General features: G+C 41.5%; 1 protein-coding gene across 14 annotated transcripts in view; it reads right to left on the reverse strand.

The window, feature by feature from the left end:
* The window catches only part of rap1gap2a (RAP1 GTPase activating protein 2a), a 293,355-nt gene that overhangs the window by 41,768 nt on the left and 230,163 nt on the right, over positions 1-21,424 (reverse strand). For 11 of the 14 annotated variants that reach the window (XM_061925637.1, XM_061925638.1, XM_061925636.1 and 8 more), the window contains one exon: positions 15,927-15,962. In XM_061925637.1, the coding sequence (XP_061781621.1) occupies positions 15,927-15,962 (36 nt within the window). Of the gene's footprint in view, positions 1-1,481; positions 1,531-15,926; positions 15,963-16,080; positions 16,281-21,424 lie in introns of those variants that run through there. The other 3 variants (XM_061925644.1, XM_061925643.2, XM_061925642.1) reach the window with 3 other exon arrangements.

The following is a 21,424-nucleotide window of genomic DNA, read 5'->3' on the forward strand; positions in this document are numbered from 1 at the left end:
TGGAGTGTCTGTGCATATTGACGGGGCAGCTTTTACAGTCACTGGGGAGTCATTGTCGACAATAGAAAACTGATCACAAAAGGTGCTCTTAAGGGATTCAATTTTCTGTCTCCGACAGAGACAAAGAGGACAAAGAAAAGGTGGAAAGGGGAAAAATATTAAAAAAAAAAAAGAAATGAGAAGAGATGACCTTCATCATCGCCACCTATTACAACATCGAAGCAGACTTTGAACACACAGTTCCCAACGCCGAGGTGTAGGCAGCAGAGCTCAAGAGAGCAGATCGATGCACGCTGAGGTTCAGAGAAGATGGATGAGGGACCACAGTTCTTGCTGTGGGAGATTCTTTCATCACTCGGCTGCACTGACCAGCTCCCGTCCACCAATCATGTGTCCAAAATGTCTCTATGATGTGCTCATCGTTTAAGCATTAAGGTTTGGAGGCAATCAGGCGAACAACTACTATGTTTGGTTCAAATAGGACATACAACAGTGTAATTTCACCAATCAGCCCAAAAAAGAAACAACAATACAATAGTGTGTTATATTAATTAAATGATAATAATCCCATTACAATTTGAAACCTCACAAATTAATTGTTCATTACTAGGTTCTCGGGTTACATGTATACAGCAACATACATATACAGTGGTCAATAAAGCTTTCTATTTTATTCTAACCTAATATTAGATTATGTAATATATACAGTTGTAAATAGAGATGTCCGATAATGGCTTTTTTGCCGATATCCGATATTCCGATATTGTCCAACTCTTAATTACCGATTCCGATATCAACCGATACCGACATATACAGTCGTGGAATTAACACATCATTATGCCTAATTTTGTTGTGATGCCCCGCTGGATGCATTAAACAATGTAACAAGGTTTTCCAAAAATAAATCAACTCAAGTTATATGGGGTCTATGGGGATTTGGGGCACTAGGAGGTTAACCCCTTTACTACTGTTACCCCAGGTGGCCCTTGGCAAAGGCCTAGTACCTGACTGCCCCCTAGCCAGGGATACCGTGAAGATTTCAACGGCGGAGCAGGCGGAAGACGGTAGATTTAAGAACTACCACAACGGATGCGATGACGGAAGAAGGCTGCAGCAGAAAAGGGTCCCCAGTCGTCTTGGACTCCATCCCACTGGACCCTGACCCGATTTGGTCAAGGATCGTGTGGTGACTGTCTGTGCACCAGTCTCCCCACGTTAAACAAAGTCACGCACATGCATCCTCCATAAAGGGATACACCCCTACCAGGAGGATCGTCTTGATGATGATTTTGGGTCCCAAGGCAAACCTAGTTTTTGAAACTTGCCAACTAACAAAAACGATATAGTATAAAGTACAAACTACCACACAAGCTGCACATTAACGCACAATTAGTGTCACGTATCCCAACTTTTACTGTAATTTATAGGAACATTAATCAACATCTCGTATAGTTCACCATTTTGAGCGCTTTAATACTCACATATTTGTGATGAAAAGCGTCACTCTCCACGTCACATCTGCATCCTACACTGTAGAGCACATACAGTCTGTGTCACTGAGAAATAAGTTGACACCTTCGGTACAGTCGTCTCTCGTTTTGTCGCTGTTGACCGTCGTCAAATAATTTACGCAAAGTAGGTATTATTCATTTTAAATCAGATATAGCGAGAACACAAAAAAATTACCTTGTAAATATGTTTTTAACATTATGAAAGCCCTTTCGATACCTGACAAAACACCCACACAGTCACCTTTACACTTGTAATCCAATATAGTAATGCCGCCTGAGACCACGAATCAGAGGCCACAATACTGAACAGCACACTCTGATTGGTTAGGTCTTATAGTGGCCAATACTACTATAGTATTCATATTTCCACTTCATTTGGAATATTCATTCTTAAAAATTGCGTAATTTAGGCCCGAAATTACAGAGCCCATAAAGGGACATGGAGATCTCGCAATAATTTTGCGAGATCTCGCAATACTTTTTGCGAAATCTCGCAATACTTTAAGCGAAATCTCGCAAAAGGTTTTTTTCCTTTAGGGGCTCCGTTCTGCATACATAGAATCTGCTTTAAAAAATATGTGATACAGAGAACCCGCAAACTTCGACGACTCCACTTGTCATTATTATTATTATTATTTATTATATATATATTTATATATATTTATTTCTTATATTAATATATATTCCATCCATTTTCTACCGCTTATTCCCTTTGGGGTCGCGGGGGGCGCTGGAGCCTATCTCAGCTATTATTATTATTATATATACATTATATATGTCCACTGTTATTATTTATGTAAAAAAAAAAAAAAATATATATATATATATATTTCCAAAACGGCACCAACTATTGGACTAATGCGCATTAATACGGAATGGTCCATTGCTTGAAAAGGGAGGGATCGATCAAGCATTTTGATGTCATTTTAACCGCAGTAACTGAGACAAAATAAATAAATCGTTGTTAGGTGCTCCCTAGAAATCAAAGTAACTTTAATATGATTAGTAATTTGGAAATAATGAAACGGGTTAGCTTACTTGTTACTGAAATACGTGGTCATATTAGAGCAGGGGTGTCTGGGGGATGTCTAAAATGTTTAGCCGAGCGGCATGCATAGTATATATATATATATATATATATATATATATATATATATATATATATATATATATATACATTAGTGATGGGTTGATGAGGCGTCATGAAGCGTTTCGACACATTGCAAAACTGTATTGATACTGTGTCACTAAATACTGACATCTGCTGGACATTAAAAATCCCTACAGGCAACCTATGGACCGACTCAACTGACACTGATTTTATGACCTAGTATATACAATAATATAAACCAAGTCATTGTATTTCATTTAGGATTATTTCATATCTTCATTTAAATAAAAATATATTTTTAATCTTTTTTAGATACAGTCAATAAATTATGTGAACATGTATCATAACATGGAAATATAAGAGAACGTGTTGTGAATGAGGATGCTTGTGGACTGGGGAATTTATTATTATTATTTTTTTTTTTACACATTTTTATTAAAAAAAAACTGTTTTTCCAACGTATTATATTTTAGACAATTTCTCTTCTTAGTTATTATTTCTCCGGCTGTAGAAAAGACCCGCTCACAGGCCACAGAGGAGACGTCAGTGTGACACAGTTCGTGTATCGGTCACGTGACCGAAAAAGCTCATGATCGGTCACGTGACTTTCTAACAGCAGTACACTCACCGACAGGGTTTTGCTCTATGAGCTCGACGCATGCGCCGATGCATCGGTGTTGCCGGACCCATCACTAATATATATATATATATATACACATACACACACATATACAGTACAGGCCAAAAGTTTGGACACACCTTCTCATTTCAATGCGTTGTCTTTATTTTCATGACTATTTACATTGTAGATTTGTCACTGAAGGCATCAAAACTATGACACCTGTGAAGTGAAAACAATTTCAGGTCACTACCTCTTGAAGCTCATTGAGAGAATGCCAAGAGTGTGCAAAGCAGTAACATATATATATATATATATATATATATATATATATATATGTATATGTGTGTCTGTGTATGTGTGTTCACATATTATAATAATATAATGGATATATATAATTGATAATTACTATAATAGAATATCAAGAGTATGTGAAAGCTCAACCCCTACCTTGTTTACTTCTGTGACAAACTTTTTTAAAGCTTTGTAATAAATCAGAAACATCCATCCATCCATCCATCCATCCATCTTCTTCCGCCTATCCGAGGTCGGGTCGCGGGGGAAGCAGCCTAAGCAGGGAAGCCCAGACTTCCCTCTCCCCAGCCACTTCGTCCAGCTCTTCCTGTGGGACCCCGAGGCGTTCCCAGGCCAGCCGGGAGACATAGTCTTCCCAACGTGTCCTGGGTCTTCCCCGCGGCCTCCTACCGGTCGGACGTGCCCTAAACACCTCCCTAGGGAGGCGTTCGGGTGGCATCCTGACCAGATGCCCGAACCACCTCATCTGGCTCCTCTCGATGTGGAGGAGCAGCGGCTTTACTTTGAGCTCCCCCCGGATGGCAGAGCTTCTCACCCTATCTCTAAGGGAGAGCCCCGCCACCCGGCGGAGGAAACTCATTTCAGCCGCTTGTACCCGTGATCTTGTCCTTTCGGTCATGACCCAAAGCTCATGACCATAGGTGAGGATGGGAACGTAGATCGACCGGTAAATTGAGAGCTTTGCCTTCCGGCTCAGCTCCTTCTTCACCACAACGGATCGATACAGCGTCCGCATTACTGAAGACGCCGCACCGATCCGCCTGTCGATCTCACGATCCACTCTTCCCTCACTCGTGAACAAGACTCCGAGGTACTTGAACTCCTCCACTTGGGGCAAGATCTCCTCCCCAACCCGGAGATGGCACTCCACCCTTTTCCGGGCGAGAACCATGGACTCGGACTTGGAGGTGCTGATTCTCATCCCAGTCGCTTCACACTCGGCTGCGAACCGATCCAGCGAGAGCTGAAGATCCTGGCCAGATGAAGCCATCAGGACCACATCATCTGCAAAAAGCAGAGACCTAATCCTGCAGCCACCAAACCAGATCCCCTCAACGCCTTGACTGCGCCTAGAAATTCTGTCCATAAAAGTTATGAACAGAATCGGTGACAAAGGGCAGCCTTGGCGGAGTCCAACCCTCACTGGAAACGTGTCCGACTTACTACCGGCAATGCGGACCAAGCTCTGACACTGAGCATACAGGGAGCGGACTGCCACAATCAGACAGTCCGATACCCCATACTCCCTGAGCACTCCCCACAGGACTTCCCGAGGGACACGGTCGAATGCCTTCTCCAAGTCCACAAAACACATGTAGACTGGTTGGGCAAACTCCCATGCACCCTCAAGGACCCTGCCGAGAGTATAGAGCTGGTCCACAGTTCCACGACCAGGACGAAAACCACACTGTTCCTCCTGAATCCGAGGTTCGACTATCCGGCGTAGCCTCCTCTCCAGTACACCTGAATAGACCTTACCGGGAAGGCTGAGGAGTGTGATCCCACGATAGTTAGAACACACCCTCCGGTTCCCCTTCTTAAAGAGAGGAACCACCACCCCGGTCTGCCAATCCAGTGGTACTGCCCCCGATGTCCACGCGATGCTGCAGAGTCTTGTCAACCAAGACAGCCCCACAGCATCCAGAGCCTTAAGGAACTCCGGGCGGATCTCATCCACCCCCGGGGCCTTGCCACCGAGGGGCTTTTTAACTACCTCAGCAACCTCAGCCCCAGAAATAGGAGAGCCCACCACAGACTCCCCAGGCACTGCTTCCTCATAGGAAGACGTGTTGGTGGGATTGAGGAGGTCTTCGAAGTATTCCCTCCACCGATCCACAACATCCGCAGTCGAGGTCAGCAGAACACCATCCTCGCCATACACGGTGTTGATAGTGCACTGCTTCCCCTTCCTGAGGCGGCGGATGGTGGTCCAGAATTGCTTCGAAGCCGTCCGGAAGTCGTTTTCCATGGCCTCACCGAACTCCTCCCATGTCCGAGTTTTTGCCTCTGCGACAGCTGAAGCCGCACACCGCTTGGCCTGTCGGTACTTGTCCACTGCCTCAGGAGTCCTATGAGCCAAAAGAACCCGATAGGACTCCTTCTTCAGCTTGACGGCATCTCTCACCGCCGGTGTCCACCAACAGGTTCTAGGATTACCGCCACGACAAGCACCAACTACCTTGCGGCCACAGCTCCAATCAGCCGCCTCGACAATAGAGGCGCGGAACATGGTCCATTCGGACTCAATGTCCAGCACCTCCCTCGTGACATGTTGAAAGTTCTTCCGGAGGTGGGAATTGAAACTCTCTCTGACAGGAGACTCTGCCAGGCGTTCCCAGCAAACCCTCACAATGCGTTTGGGCCTGCCAGGTCTGTCCGGCATCCTCCCCCACCATCGCAGCCAACTCACCACCAGGTGGTGATCGGTAGAAAGCTCCGCCCCTCTCTTCACCCGAGTGTCCAAAACATGAGGCCGCAAATCCGATGACACAACTACAAAGTCGATCATGGAACTGCGGCCTAGGGTGTCCTGGTGCCAAGTGCACATATGGACACCCTTATGTTTGAACATGGTGTTCGTTATGGACAATCTGTGACGGGCACAAAAGTCCAATAACAAAACACCGCTCGGGTTCAGATCCGGGCAGCCATTCTTCCCAATCACGCCTCTCCAGGTTTCACTGTCGCTGCCAACATGAGCATTGAAGTCCCCCAGTAGAACGAGGGAATCACCCGGGGGAGCACTCTCAAGTACTCCCTCGAGTGAATCCAAAAAGGGTGGGTACTCTGAGCTGCGGTTTGGCGCGTAAGCGCAAACCACAGTCAGGACCCGTTCCCCCACCCGAAGGCGGAGGGAAGCTACCCTCTCGTCCACCGGGTTGAACTCCAACGTACAGGCTCTGAGCCGGGGGGAAACAAAAATTGCCACCCCAGCCCGTCGCCTCTCACTGCCGGCAACGCCAGAGTGGAAGAGAGTCCAGCCCCTCTCGAGAGAACTGGTTCCAGAGCCCTTGCTGTGCGTCGAAGTGAGTCCGACTATATCTAGCCGGAACTTCTCCACCTCGCGCACTAGCTCAGGCTCCTTCCCCCCCAGCGAGGTGACGTTCCACGTCCCAAGAGCTAGCTTCTGTAGCCGAGGATCGGACCGCCAAGTACCCTGCCTTCGGCTTCCGCCCAGCTCACATCGCACCCGACCTCTATGACCCCTGCTATGGGTGGTGAGCCCATTGGAGGGGGGACCCACGTTGCCTCTTCGGGCTGTGCCCGGCCGGGCCCCATGGGGACAGGCCCGGCCACCAGGCGCTCGCCATCGTGCCCCACCTCGGGGCCTGGCTCCAGAGGGGGGCCCCGGTGACCCGCGTCCGGGCGAGGGAAATCTGGGTTCCTTGTCAGTGTTATTCATAGAGATCTTCGAGCTGCTCTTTGTCTGATCCCTCACCTAGGACCAGTTTGCCTTGGGAGACCCTACCAGGGGGCATAGAAGCCCCCGGACAACATAGCTCCTAGGATCATTGGGACACGCAAACTCCTCTACCACGTTAAGGTGGCAGCTCAGAGAGGAGTTCAGAAACATCAAGCAGCTAAAAGTCAAACATGGATAAGTGTAGGGAGACTGTTTTGCAGTTTCTTATCATACCTTTTAATGGATTTAAATGGGTCTAATTTCGAATGTGTTATGGTGATAAGACGGTTTTTTTTGTACAAACCACAAAAATCAGTGAGCAGGTTGTGTTATGTGTCACCATGTGTGTTGACTTTTTTGTGCTGGTTGATTTTTTTTCTGCACCATGACTAGGAAAGGTTGTTTGAATTGGGTCATATAAGTAAATGCAGAGCTTGCCATGTCAGTAATGTCCACATCATAGTCACTGACCTGAGTTTCTTACACCACCCACAATAGAGTGACAATTTGCCACTTAACGGATTGCTTAATATTTGTAAGCATGACCAGTTTGACTTTTGAAATCATACTTTAAAATTGATCTCAAGTCTACAATCTCGCGGGTCAAATTGAAGATGCCTGATGCACCCCTGTATTAGAACAACACGTTACTTAGCATGACTGCTGAGAATGTCAGCTTTTGCCTTGTGAAACAGTATTTCTGTCTATTGGCTTTCTGAAAATAGTAGTAGGTAGATTACCCTGTTCATCTTAAAAACTGTAGTGTCTAGCAACTTTTTCTTGGCTATATTCCAGTGAAAGCTTGAAATTTCGATTTACCCATTTATAAAATCCTTATAATTCGGTCTTTGATGCTGTGCAAAACAAACAAACTGTTTGTCCCCTGATAAAAGCCAGATGACTAAAACGCATAAAAGGTCCATTAATCATGCCGTAAGGCATTTTTACTAATGAAGAAAGTGCCTTGTTTTATTTGTGTGTTTTTTGCCGTTAGACACATTAAAAAGAGGGTCATTGCATTTAAACTGTATTGTTGCAAAATATTAAGTGACAAGCTTATTTGTTTAGTATTGTAATATAATAACTGGTTCTGGTATCTCATTAACCATAAAACTGTTTTGACAAGATTATGTAGACACACACAGCAGTTTAGGAAAGGGGAAATAACACTTTCCGTTTTTAATCTTGTAGGAAACTCTGCATCAAACATATTGAGCAATAATGTCACTTTCTCATACCATATAATATAGATTTTTTTTTTTTACACATTTTTTTATGTTTTCATGGGTAGCAGTGAGAGGAACACATTTGCTTTTTGTCATAAATTTAATGTTTTTTGTGATTACTATACTTTCTGTTGTTATTCTGTTAGGGGTGCACGATTCTGCAAAAGCTGCTACGGTATCTCTGACATTTTTTTTTTTTACATACACACCATGTTAATAATATGTCCTGAAGAAATCCCACGGTTCTATTACCTCCGCCATGAGGTCATGTGATCGCAGGGGTTGGTTTGTCTGTTAGTTGGTTAGCGGCGTAACTCAAAAAAGTTATGGGCAGATTTGGATGAAAGGAAACATAAAAAAAACAGGAAAAGGAACAAGTGATTAGATTTTGTGGGCGATCCGGATCATTTGCGCAATGTGTGTATGCTAGAGGTCCTGCCTCTACCCACAGAGACAAATAGAATTATTGACCGACAAAAGCAGCAGTCTCAAACACATGGCCCGCGGGCCAATTGCGTCCCGCGAGACGTTATTTTATGTTAGTGCGGCAAGCGAGTTTTATATGAATGGCGCTTGACAGCATCATACTTGTAAACCCTCCTGATTTTTCTAGGAGGCTCCTGAATTTCAGTGCCCCATCGGAAATCTACAGGGGCAACCATTCTCCTGAATTTTTGCCGATTTTCACCCAGACAACATTATTAAGGGCGTGCCGTGACGGCACTGCCTGTAGCATCCTCTACAGCCTGTACAAACAGCGTGCCAGCCCAGTCACATGTTGTATTTGGCTTCTGTAGACACACGTAAGTGACTGCAAGACATACTTGATCAACAGCCATAGAGGTCACACTGAGGGTGGCCGTATAAACAACTTTAACACTGCTACAAATACGCGCCACACTGTGAACCCACACCAAACAAGAATGACAAACACATTTCGGGAGAACATCCGCACCGTAACACAACATAAACACAACAGAACAAATACCCAGAATCCCATGCAGTCTACAGAAGCCTCATACAACATGTGGCTGGGCCGGCACGCTGTTTGTATGGTGAAAAAGCGGACGCGACAACATGTTGTAGAGGACACTAAAGGCAGTGCCATCACAGCACGCCCTTAATATTATTGTCCGGGTGAAAATCAGGAGAAATTCGGGAGAATGGTTGACCCGGGAGATTGTCGGGAGGGGCACTGAAATTCGGGAGTTTCCCGGAAAAATTGGGAGGGTTGGCAAGTATGTTGCTAGGGCGGGAAAGCCATTCAAAGAAGGTGATTTCATTAAAAAGTGCATGTTAGATTTTTTTTAAGAAATCTTTTCTTGCGGCCCAGCCTCACCCAGTTTCTGCATCCAGTGGCCCCCAGGTAAATTGAGTTTGAGACCCCTGGACAAAAGGGTTCACTCATTTTTTAAAATGTTGCCATAAAACAAACACGCCCATCGAAAGAGTGAACTGTTTTCGGACACGTTTGAAGGTGACAGACGAACACTAATTTGGACATGGCAAAATAATTAATGCGTCCTCAATTAGGGAGTTATGGATTCACCGGGGTCTGTTTGTCTGTCTGTTAGCAACATAGCTCGTAAAGATATAGGTCGATTTAAAATAAAACCTCAAGCAAATGTCAGAATGGGATCATGAATAAGTGGTTAGATTTTGGGGGTGGTCCTGACAAATTTGTATGACATGTGGATGCTAGTAGACCTGCCTCCACCCACAGAGACAAAGAGAGTGATTAGAGGCCAACTGATTAGATTTTGGGGGGTGATCCGGATCACCGTCTGGATTTAGGATTTGTAAAACGATTCCTTACTATTGGGAGATAGGGCCTGGTCGAAGTGTTTCTAGTTGCCATTACTGTATTATCGTTATTAGAAATGTCCGATAATGGCTTTTTTGCCGATATCCAATATTCCGATATTGTCCAACTCTTAATTACCGATTCCGATATCAACCGATACCGATATATACAGTCTTGGAATTAACACATTATTATGCCTAATTTTGTTGTGATGCCCCGCTGGATGCATTAAACAATGTAACAAGATTTTCCAAAATAAATCAACTCAAGTTATGGAAAAAAAATGCCAACATGGCACTACCATATTTATTATTGAAGTCAAAAAGTGCATTATTTTCTTTAACATGCCTCAAAACAGCAGCTTGGAATTTGGGACATGCTCTCCCTGAGAGAGCATGAGGAGGTTGAGGTGGGCGGGGTTGAGGTGTGTGTAGGGGGGGGGGGGGGTGTATATTGTAGCGTCCCGGAAGAGTTAGTGCTGCAAGGGCTTCTGGGTATTTGTTCTGTTGTGTTACGGTGCGGATGTTCTCCCGAAATGTGTTTGTCATTCTTGCTTGTTCACAGTGTGGCGCATATTTGTAACAGTGTTAAAGTTGTTTGGACGGCCACCCTCAGTGTGACCTGTATGGTTGTTGACCAAGTATGCTCGCATTCACTTGTGTGTGTGAAAGCCGTAGATATTATGTGACTGGGCCGGCACGCGAAGGCAGTGCCTTTAAGGTTTAGTGGCGCTCTGTACTTCTCCCTACGTCCGTGTACCACTCCGTACAGCGGCGTTTTAAAAAGTCATACATTTTACTTTTTGAAACCAATACCGATAATTTCCGATATTACATTTTTAAAGCATTTATCGGCCGATAATATCGGCAGTCCGATATTATCGGACATCTCTAATCGTGATTATTGGACTCCTCATTTTTTTTGCTCTTGTCTTTTTGCCATTCTTTGTGAATGATCCTGGAGGGACAACTGATTGGGGACAACTGATTGGGGACAACTTCAGTGCCGCATTATCCCTCGAGTAAAATGGCTCGTTTATTTTGCAGCTTTCTTCTTAAATTAGTATAATTTTTACACTATCCATCCATCCATCAATTTTCTACCGCTTCCCCCTTTCGGGGTGGCTGGGGGTGCTGGAGCCTATCTCAGCTGCATTATTATAATCATGTTTTTTTTATTTTCAGCCTCATCCGTGTAGCAGATTATTATATTCATATGTATATATTTCCATCATTTTATGACTTTCCATACTGCTTGTCCTCATTAGGGCCACGGGTGTGCTGGAGCCCATCCCAGCTGACTTCAGGCGAGAGGCGGGGGGTGCATCCTGGACTGGCCGCCATCCAGATCACACGGCACAAATAAACAAACATTCCCACTCCCATTCACACCTATGCACAGTTTAGAAACTCCCATCAGCCCAACATATGTTGCGTAAACGCCACACAGAGATGCCTAAACCGAGATTCGAACCCACAATCCCTCTAACCACTAGGCCACCGCGCCGGCGTCATTTGCATATTTGCAGTGACTAATTCATGCATCCTCACGGTCTCCTCAGACATTTTCTTCACCACAAAACAAGCTGCAAAACATTATTTTCTCTCTCCTCTCTCTCTCGCCTTTCCACCACTTGTTCCACTCTCCTTCACAATTTTATGTGCTTTCCACGTCTCCTCCCACCTTTTCTTCTCTTTTACTCCTATCGTCTTTTTTTTATTTTATTTTTTTAAAGCCCCCACCCCCCCGGCCCTTCTTCTGTGCTCACACTTCTCAGAGCTTGTGCCCTTGGAAGCCCGTGGCGGGAACAAAGAGGTCAGAGAAAGGGGAAAAAAAAAATCAATTCCATGCTGAGAGTAATGCCAGTCGTGCCATCCTCAGCTTCCAGCATGCTTATTATCTAATAAGAGCAAGCGACTGAGCCCATCTGGCTGACATACACTAATTGAATCTGCAATGGCTGTCTCATCTTTATGTATGTTAATCAGACATTTCACATATTGAATTTCTGGTGAACTGAGGAATGAACTGGCAATGGTGATCTATACAATATATGGACAAACGTATTTGGAAGTCTGGTAAAATGGGCTAGAATTATAAAACCTTTCTTGAATTTTAGCTCCATTTCAACTAGGGATGTCCGATAATGGCTTTTTTGCCGATATCCGATATTCCGATATTGTCCAACTCTTAATTACCGATACCGATATCAACCGACACCGATATATACAGTCGTGGAATTAACACATTATTATGCCTAATTTTGTTGTGATGCCCCGCTGGATGCATTAAACAATATAACAAGGTTTTCCAAAATAAATCAACTCAAGTTATGGAAAAAAATGCCAACATGGCACTGCCATATTTATTATTGAAGTCACAAAGTGCATTATTTTTTTTTAACATGCCTCAAAACAGCAGCTTGGAATTTGGGACATGCTCTCCCTGAGAGAGCATGAGTAGGTTGAGGTGGGCGGGGTTGAGGTGGGGGGTAGGGGGCAGCGGGGGGTGTATATTGTAGCGTCCCGGAAGAGTTAGTGCTGCAAGGGGTTCTGGGTATTTGTTCTGTTGCGTTTATGTTGTGTTACGGTGCGGATGTTCTCCCGAAATGTGTTTGTCATTCTTGTTTGGTGTGGGTTCACAGTGTGGCGCATATTTGTAACAGTGTTAAAGTTGTTTATATGGCCACCCTCAGTGTGACCTGTATGGCTGTTGACCAAATATGCCTTGCATTCACTTGTGTGTGTGAAAAGCCGTAGATATTGTCATTCTTGTTTGGTGTGGGTTCACAGTGTGGCGCATATTTGTAACAGTGTTAAAGTTGTTTATACGGCCACCCTCAGTGTGACCTGTATGGCTGTTGACCAAGTATGCGTTGCATTCACTTGTGTGTGTGAAAAGCCGTAGATATTATGTGATTGGGCCGGCATGCAAAGGCAGTGCCTTTAAGGTTTATTGGCGCTCTGTACTTCTCCCTACGTCCGTGTACACAGCGGCGTTTTAAAAAGTCATACATTTTACTTTTTGAAACCGATACCGATAATTTTGAAACCGATACCTATAATTTCCGATATTACATTTTAAAGCATTTATCGGCCGATAATATCGGCAGTCCAATATTATCGGACATCTCTAATTTTATATGAGACTTTTTTCCCTAATTTTTAGGATTTTTTATACTCTCTACTAGGGTTGTACGGTATTAGTATAGTACCGCGATACTAATAAATCATTTTCGGTACGATACCATGCGTCCGTTCTCCCTTTTCTGTCCACACACTGTTTCTGCTTATAAGTACTCCGTGACTGTGCGCTGCCGAACATGCTCCTCTGCTCTTAAACCAACAATGTCACGAGGGATCGGTACTCTGAAACGTACCGGTCCCGCAACCCCCAACGTACAATTGTCAATGGAACCATTATGCAGCAGAAAGTAAGCAGATATTAACGAGTAGATTAATAAGAGTCAGAGAGAGGATAATATAACAACTGTTGATGTGTCAGCATTGTACACGACGTGTAAAAGGAGGGAGTATCGATCCAAAAATTGGTGGTAACTATAAATATTCAAACTTGGTGGTGTTGATCGATACCACAGTGCTGAGGTTGAGATTTTGACATTTTTGTTGTTTATGTTAATGTTTACAAACTAATACTAATATTAACCTGTACACAGAAACCAAATGATTTAAATAACTAACTGATATGCAGTGTTTGCTTTTGTTTGCTTGTGAATGGTATCAATATTGGTATCGACCGATCTCTCTCATGGATGATCGGTATTGGAATTGGCAGCATAAAACCCTTGTTGGAACATCCCCAAATTTTGATGTGTATGTTGCGGTAAGTGTTGGTCTCGAAGTCGCACAGGTAAAAATCGCAATTAATGTCAAACAACAAAGGCATAGTGCAGCAAGGAAGTGCACAAGAAGCATAAACACTTGAGCGAGGGAACGCACGAAGGCAAGCAAAGCAAAGCAATGATCCAGCACCCGTCCAGAGGACAGGTGCTGTCATATAAAGAATTGTGATTGGCATCCAGGGACAGGTGTGTCCTGATTGCCAATCAGAAACAGGTGAGAAAGTCAGACCAGAGAAGTGGTTGCAAATGAAGCAAACAGGAAGCGGAAGGAAAAATAAGAGCACTAACAAGAAACAATACAGAAACTGAGGAAACAAACACAAATCCAAGACAGTCATGATGGATCATAACTGTCTATTTAAAACCAGCTAACATTTATTGTATGGAAAATAACCCATTTTATGTTTTGTTTAAAAAGAAAAAACAGCAACATTTAATTAATAACTATTATTACATCGGGTCTGGTTCAAATATAGATATGAGGTCTTTAATTTGATTTGCTGTTGTACTCTGTCTCAAAGTGTTAACATGTGCTCAATGTTTCTTTACCATTATTGCTATGTTGTCTATTACCATTGTTGGTATTTTGTCCATTACCATTGTTGGTATTGTTCATTCTTCCTACATTGCTGATACACATTATTGTTACAGTGTAATAATTATTGTTACCTGTGGTAATGCCAACATCATACAACATTTGCATTATAATCCTTGAACAAAGTAACAGTGAAATTCAATGTATTGATCACTGAATGGATAACTGGGGGGGGGGATTAAATATGTCATCTTCTTCTCACTTCCTTTCAGGCAAAACTGGCTTTACCTTTTGCATTATATTAATTAATAGTATTATGTGTTGTCTACCTCAGTGTTGTTCAACCTTTTTTGAGCCAAGGCACATTTTTTGCCTTGAAAAAATCCAAAGGCACACCACCAGCAGAAATCATTAAAAAAACAAAACTCAGTTGACAGTAAAAAGTCGTTGTCGCAATTGTTGGATATGACTTGAAACCATAACCAACCATGCATCAATATAGCTCTTGTCTCAAAGTAGGTGGACTGTCACGACCTGTCACATCACGCTGTGACTAATTTTGACTTTTTTGCTGTTTTCCTGTGTGTAGTGTTTTAGTTCTTGTCTTGCGCTCCTATTTTGGTGGCTTTTTCTCTTTTGTTGGTATTTTCCTCTAGCAGTTTCATGTCTTCCTTTGAGCGATATTTCCCGCATCTGCTTTGTTTTAGCAATCAAAAATATTTCAGTTGTTTTTATCCTTCTTTGTGGGGACAATGTTGATTGTCATGTCATGTTCGGACGTACATTGTGGACGCTGTCTTTGCTCCACAGTAAGTTTTTGCTGTCGTCCAGCATTCTGTTTTTGTTTACTTTGTAGCCAGTTCAGTTTTAGTTTCGTTCTGCATATTCTTCCCTAAGCTTTAATGCCTTTTCTTATGGGCACTCACCTTTTGTTTATTTTTGGTTTAAGTATTAGACACCTTTTTACCTGCACTTTGCCTACCGCTGTTTCTGACATCTACAAAGAAATTAGCTACCTGCTGCCACCTAATGACATGGAAGAGTATTACACGGTTACTCTAACAAGCTCTAGACAGCACCGACACTCAACAACAACACATAACTTGCAGACTATAATTACTGGTTTGCAAACAATATTTTTAACCCAAATAGGGGAAATTAGATAATCTCCCACGGCACACCAGACTGTATCTCACGGCACCTTATACTTTTTTTGATGTCATTGCCTGAAATAAATGAAAAAAATAAATAAAGACAAAAATTATATGGGCCTTTAAGGGGTCAAAATAATAAAAATTTGGTATTTTTTATTTGGACTTGAAATGAACAAAATAAATACATTAATAATACATTTTTAATGGTTTTATACCCATTTAAATCGTTCTCCTATTGCTGTCCTTACCATTGCATGAGGTGTTAAAATTAAACCTTACCTCGAGATCTAAGTGTGCCGCGACATTTGTCCACTTTGCATGGTTTTCAAGTCAATGAGAGGCAAAATAAAAACACTCCAGTAAAATAAGGAAGCATGACATCATACCTGCATTCTCTCCAGCATATCGAAGAACTCTGCAGACTGAGGGAGAGAGAAAAAGGGAATTGTTAGAAACCGACGCCCAAAGCCCGCCATCAAACACGAGCTCAATATCTTGACACCGAACGCAAACGGCAATTTCTAAATGTAAACATCTTACTGTGCACTGACAACATGAGGCCTGCCACTGAAGTTGACCGTGTTCTTGCAGTATTAGCATAAGCCAGTCAAGAGGGCAGCGCCCTTTTTTTCACACCCGTGTGCACGCACTCTGATAAGCAGCCACTTCCTCCAAAAGGAACACACACACACACACACACACGATACATGTGCATCCCTGAATGCATTTACATGGGCCTCCTCCTGGGGTTGCCACCTTGTCACACAAACAAGCTGCCAGTGTGAAAATGGCCGGCAAAGCTTTGTGTCTTCGCCTGCAGGCTTCAACACGTGTGGAGGGAGTATTGACTGTTACGCAAGCGCACGTGAAACCATGGGGACCAAAAAAGAATCAACAAAAAAAAAACATCCCGCTTTAAAGGGCAGTATTACCGGAAACAATTCTTGAACATCCACTTTACACGCCGGAGTTCAGAAAATAAATGTCATCCCCAAGAACTGGGTGGAGGGGCTGCCAGAGACAGGGAACAGTCTTCAAAGGCGTTTTACAACCGTTTGAATGATTCCAGCAGTAAAAACCTGGAGATAACTACATTTTGAGGGGCACTAATAAAACCCAGTGTTACCTGAAATTACTTTGGATGAAACCTATAAATCTAGCGTGGCTCCCGTCACATATAAACGTTATCACAGGGTTGATGTTATGAACTGGGCAGGCATGAACTTCATGGTCCAAAAAATGATGTCGCTGATGACGGCTGATTGGTGCTATGACCAAAGTTCAAGCCAACTGTTGGTCCAAAATCCAAGTTGAAGCTTCTTAGGCCCCGTTTACACTAAGCCGGATAATGTTATCCAGGGTAAATCACACAACAATGACCCGTTTAAGACAGGGGTGCTCACACTTTTTCTGAAGGCAAGCTACTTTTCAATTGATTAAGTCGTGGGGATCTACCTCATTCATATATATAATTTATATTTACTTATTTATGAAATATATGTTTTTCTTAACAAGTTAAAGGTGTTTAATGATAATGCAAGCATGTTTAACACATATAGTTAATATTGTTAATAAATTAAAGGTGTTTAATGATAATGCAAGCATGTTTAACACATATAGTTAATATTGTTAACAAGTTAAAGGTGTTTAAAGATAATGCAAGCATGTTTAACACATATAGTTAATATTGTTAACAAGTTAAAGGTGTTTAATGATAATACAAGCATATTTAACACATATAGTTAATATTGTTAATAAGTTAAAGGTGTTTAATGATAATGCAAGCATGTTTAACACATATAGTTAATATTGTTAACAAGTTAAAGGTGTTTAAAGATAATACAAGCATGCTTAACACATATAGTTAATATTGTTAATAAATTAAAGGTGTTTAATGATAATACAAGTATGTTTAATACATAGAGTTAATATTGTTAACAAGTTAGAGGTGTTTAAAGATAATGCAAGCATGTTTAACACATGTATTTAATATTGTTAACAAGTTAAAGGTGTTTAATGATAATGCAAGCATGTTTAACACATATAGTTAATATTGTTAACAAGTTAAAGGTGTTTAAAGATAATACAAGCATGTTTAACATATAGTTAATATTGTTAATACGTTAAAGGTGTTTAATGATAATGCAAGCATGTTTAACACATATAGTTAATATTGTTAACAAGTTAAAGGTGTTTAAAGATAATACAATCATGTTTAACACATATAGTTAATATTGTTAACAAGTTAAAGGTGTTTAAAGATAATACAAGCATGTTTAACACATATAGTTAATATTGTTAATAAATTAAAGGTGTTTAATGATAATACAAGTATGTTTAATACATAGAGTTAATATTGTTAACAAGTTAGAGGTGTTTAAAGATAATGCAAGCATGTTTAACACATGTATTTAATATTGTTAACAAGTTAAAGGTGTTTAATGATAATGCAAGCATGTTTAACACATATAGTTAATATTGTTAAGAAGTTAAAGGTGTTTAAAGATAATACAAGCATGTTTAACACATATAGTTAATATTGTTAACAAGTTAAAGGTGTTTAAAGATAATACAAGCATGTTTAACACATATAGTTAATATTGTTAACAAGTTAAAGGTGTTTAAAGATAATACAAGCATGTTTAACACATATAGATTCCTTTCTTTCATGAAGACAAGAATATAAGTTGGTGTATTACCTGATTGTGATGACTTGCATTGATTAGAATCAGACAGTGGTGCTGATAACGTCCGCATTTTCGAATGGAGGAGAAAAAAAGTCCTCCTTTCTGTCCAATACCACATGAAAGTGGTTGGTTTTTGGCATCTTATTTGTCCAGCTTTCGTACTCCTTTGTATACACTTTACAAGAAATACATTGTCGGCAAACTCCGTAGCTTGCTAGCTTGTGCACGCCAGCTTTCTGAGACTCTTATTTTGTTAGCGCAACTGTGCAACTGTGCAGTCGGTCTTTGGAGTTTTGACGACAAGTACGGCGCCAGAGTCTGTTGAAATAAAGTGTTTCTCGCCTTCCAGTCGGTAATTTTAATGAGCTGGCAGCAGCCAGCGTCATCTCAGAAGACCCTCGGGTGCCGTGAATGTCAATCAAGTGACGAAAGTGAAGTCATAGTGAAGATTTATGATCGCTCATTTTTAGGACTATTTTTTTAATGCCTGGCTGGTGATCGACTGACACACCCTCCGAGATCAACCGGTAGCTCGCGATCGACGTAATGAGCACCCCTGCTTTAAGACCCTCGCCCCCCTCCGTCCGCAGGCGCATCGCGACCTAATAAGCATGCGCAGAAAATGCGCACGTCATAGTCACCTCCAGTGTTGCTTTGTGTGCAACTTCTTAAATTTACTTATCTGAACAATATCCAGTGTTGTGGTATTTCAATTACCGTATTTTTCGGAGTATAAGTCGCTCCGGAGTATAAGTCGCACCGGCCGAAAATGCATAATAAAGAAGTAGGGATGTTCGATAATATCGGCCTGCCGATATTATCGGCCAATAAATGCGTTAAAATGTAGTATCGGAAATGATCGGTATCGTTTTTTTATTATCGGTATCGTTTTTTATTATTTTTTTATTTTTTATTAAACCAACATAAAAAACACAAGATACACTTACAATTAGTGCACCAACCCAAAAAACCTCCCTCCACTCATTCACACAAAAGGGTTGTTTCTTTCTGTTATTAATATTCTGGTTCCTACATTATATATCAATATATATCAATACAGTCTGCAAGGGATACAGTCCGTAAGCACACATGATTGTGCGTGCTGCTGGTCCACTAATAGTACTAACCTTTAACAGTTAATTTGACTCATTTTCATTAATTACTAGTTTCTATGTAACTGTTTTTATATTGTTTTACTTTCTTTTTTATTCAAGAAAATGTTTTAAATTTATTTATCTTATTTTATTTTATTAATTTTTTTAAAAAGTACCTTATCTTCACCATACCTGGTTGTCCAAATTAGGCATAATAATGTGTCAATTCCACGACTGCATATATCGGTTGATATCGGTATCGGTAATTAAAGAGTTGGACAATATCGGAATATCGGATATCGGCAAAAAACCATTATTGGACATTCCTATAAAGAAGGGAAAAAACATATATAAGTTGCACTGGAGTATAAGTCGCATTCTTTGGGGAAATTTATTTGATAAAACCCAACACCAAGAATAGAAATTTGAAAGGCAATTTAAAATAAATAAAGAATAGTGAACAACAGGCTGAATAAGTATACGTTATATGAGGCATAAATAACCAACTGAGAACGTGCCTGGTATGTTAACATAACATATTATGGTAAGAGTCATTCAAATAACTATAACATATAGAACATGCTATACGTTTACCAAACAATCTGTCACTCCTAATCGCTAAATCCCATGAAATCTTATACGTCTAGTCTCTTACGTGAATGAGCTAAATAATATTATTTGATATTTTACGATAATGTGTTAATAATTTAACACATAAGTCGCTCCTGAGTATAAGCCGCACCCCCGGCCAAACTATGAAAAAAACTGCGACTTATAGTCCGAAAAATACGGTAACTGGAATCCAGTGTGCTGTTGGGCCCTATTGTAGTGAATCACACCTGAGCCATCATAAATTAATCAAATCTTTATTAGACACGTAAACAATGTGATACTGAACATTTAACATTAATCAATCTAGGGCAGTGTTTTTCAACCTTTTTGGAGCCGAGGCACATTTTTTTTTATTGAAAAAATGCAGAGGCACACCACTAGCAGAAAACATAAAAAAATGTAACCCAGTAGTCGATATTGACAGTAAAAAGTCATTCTGGCAAGTGTTTTATATGAATTCAAACCATAACCTCTTGTCTCAAACTACTGTCACGACCTGTCACATCATTTTTGGTGTTTTCCTGTGTGTGGTGTGTTACCCTCCTATTTTAGTGGCTTTTCCTGTTTTGTTGGTATTTTCCTGTAGTAGTTTCATGTCTTCCTTTGAGGGCTATTCAACCCGCACCTGCTTTCTTTTAGCAATCAAGGCTATTTCAGTTGTGTGGACACTATCCTTCTTTGTGTGGACATTGTTGATTGTCATGTCATGTACGGATGTACTTTGTGGACGCTGTCTGCTCCACATGCTGTAAGTCTTTGCTGTCGTCCAGCATTCTGTTTTTGTTGACTTTGTAGCCAGTTCAGTTTTAGTTTTGTTGTCCATAGCCTTCCCTAAGCTTCAATGCCTTTTCTTAGGGGCACTAACCTTTTGTTTATTTTTGGTTTAAGCATTAGATACAATGTTTACAAAACAATTAGCTACCAGCTGCCACCTACTGGTATGGAAGAGTATTACAGGGTTACTCTGCAGAGCTCTAGACAGCACAGACACTTAACAAAGGCACTTTATTTGCTGATTATAATTACTGGTTTGCATAATATATTTTTAACCCAGTTAGGTGAAATTACATAATCTCTCATGGCACACCAGACTGTATCTCACGGCGCACAGTGGTTGAAAAACACTGATCTAGGGATCTAGATATCTTGTCAGGACACTCCTCACTCTTTTGCCTTCACCTTCATTGTCCATTCATTTTTGGTGACCCTATATACTCTGGACCTAGACGTTGAGTCCGTGACATACATGGCGGACAATAACTGATACAGTCTGCTTTGCCAGTCCAAATGCATTCGCCGTTTTCCTCGTTGGCCAGGAAATATAAAGCATGCGCTTTCTTTTTTTATCACATCCACGGGAGCTCGCATTCTCGTTGTCTCTCCTTCGACAAATGGACATAGTTTTTTGCTAAGTAGCATCACAGCTGACCCGGCCGGACATGGGAAAGTTCTCTTGCCTTCTGAGAAGTGTTGTATCCCAAATAGCTGCAA

Source organism: Nerophis lumbriciformis, linkage group LG30 (genome assembly GCF_033978685.3).
Source record: "Nerophis lumbriciformis linkage group LG30, RoL_Nlum_v2.1, whole genome shotgun sequence".
NCBI classification, from domain to species: domain Eukaryota; kingdom Metazoa; phylum Chordata; class Actinopteri; order Syngnathiformes; family Syngnathidae; genus Nerophis; species Nerophis lumbriciformis.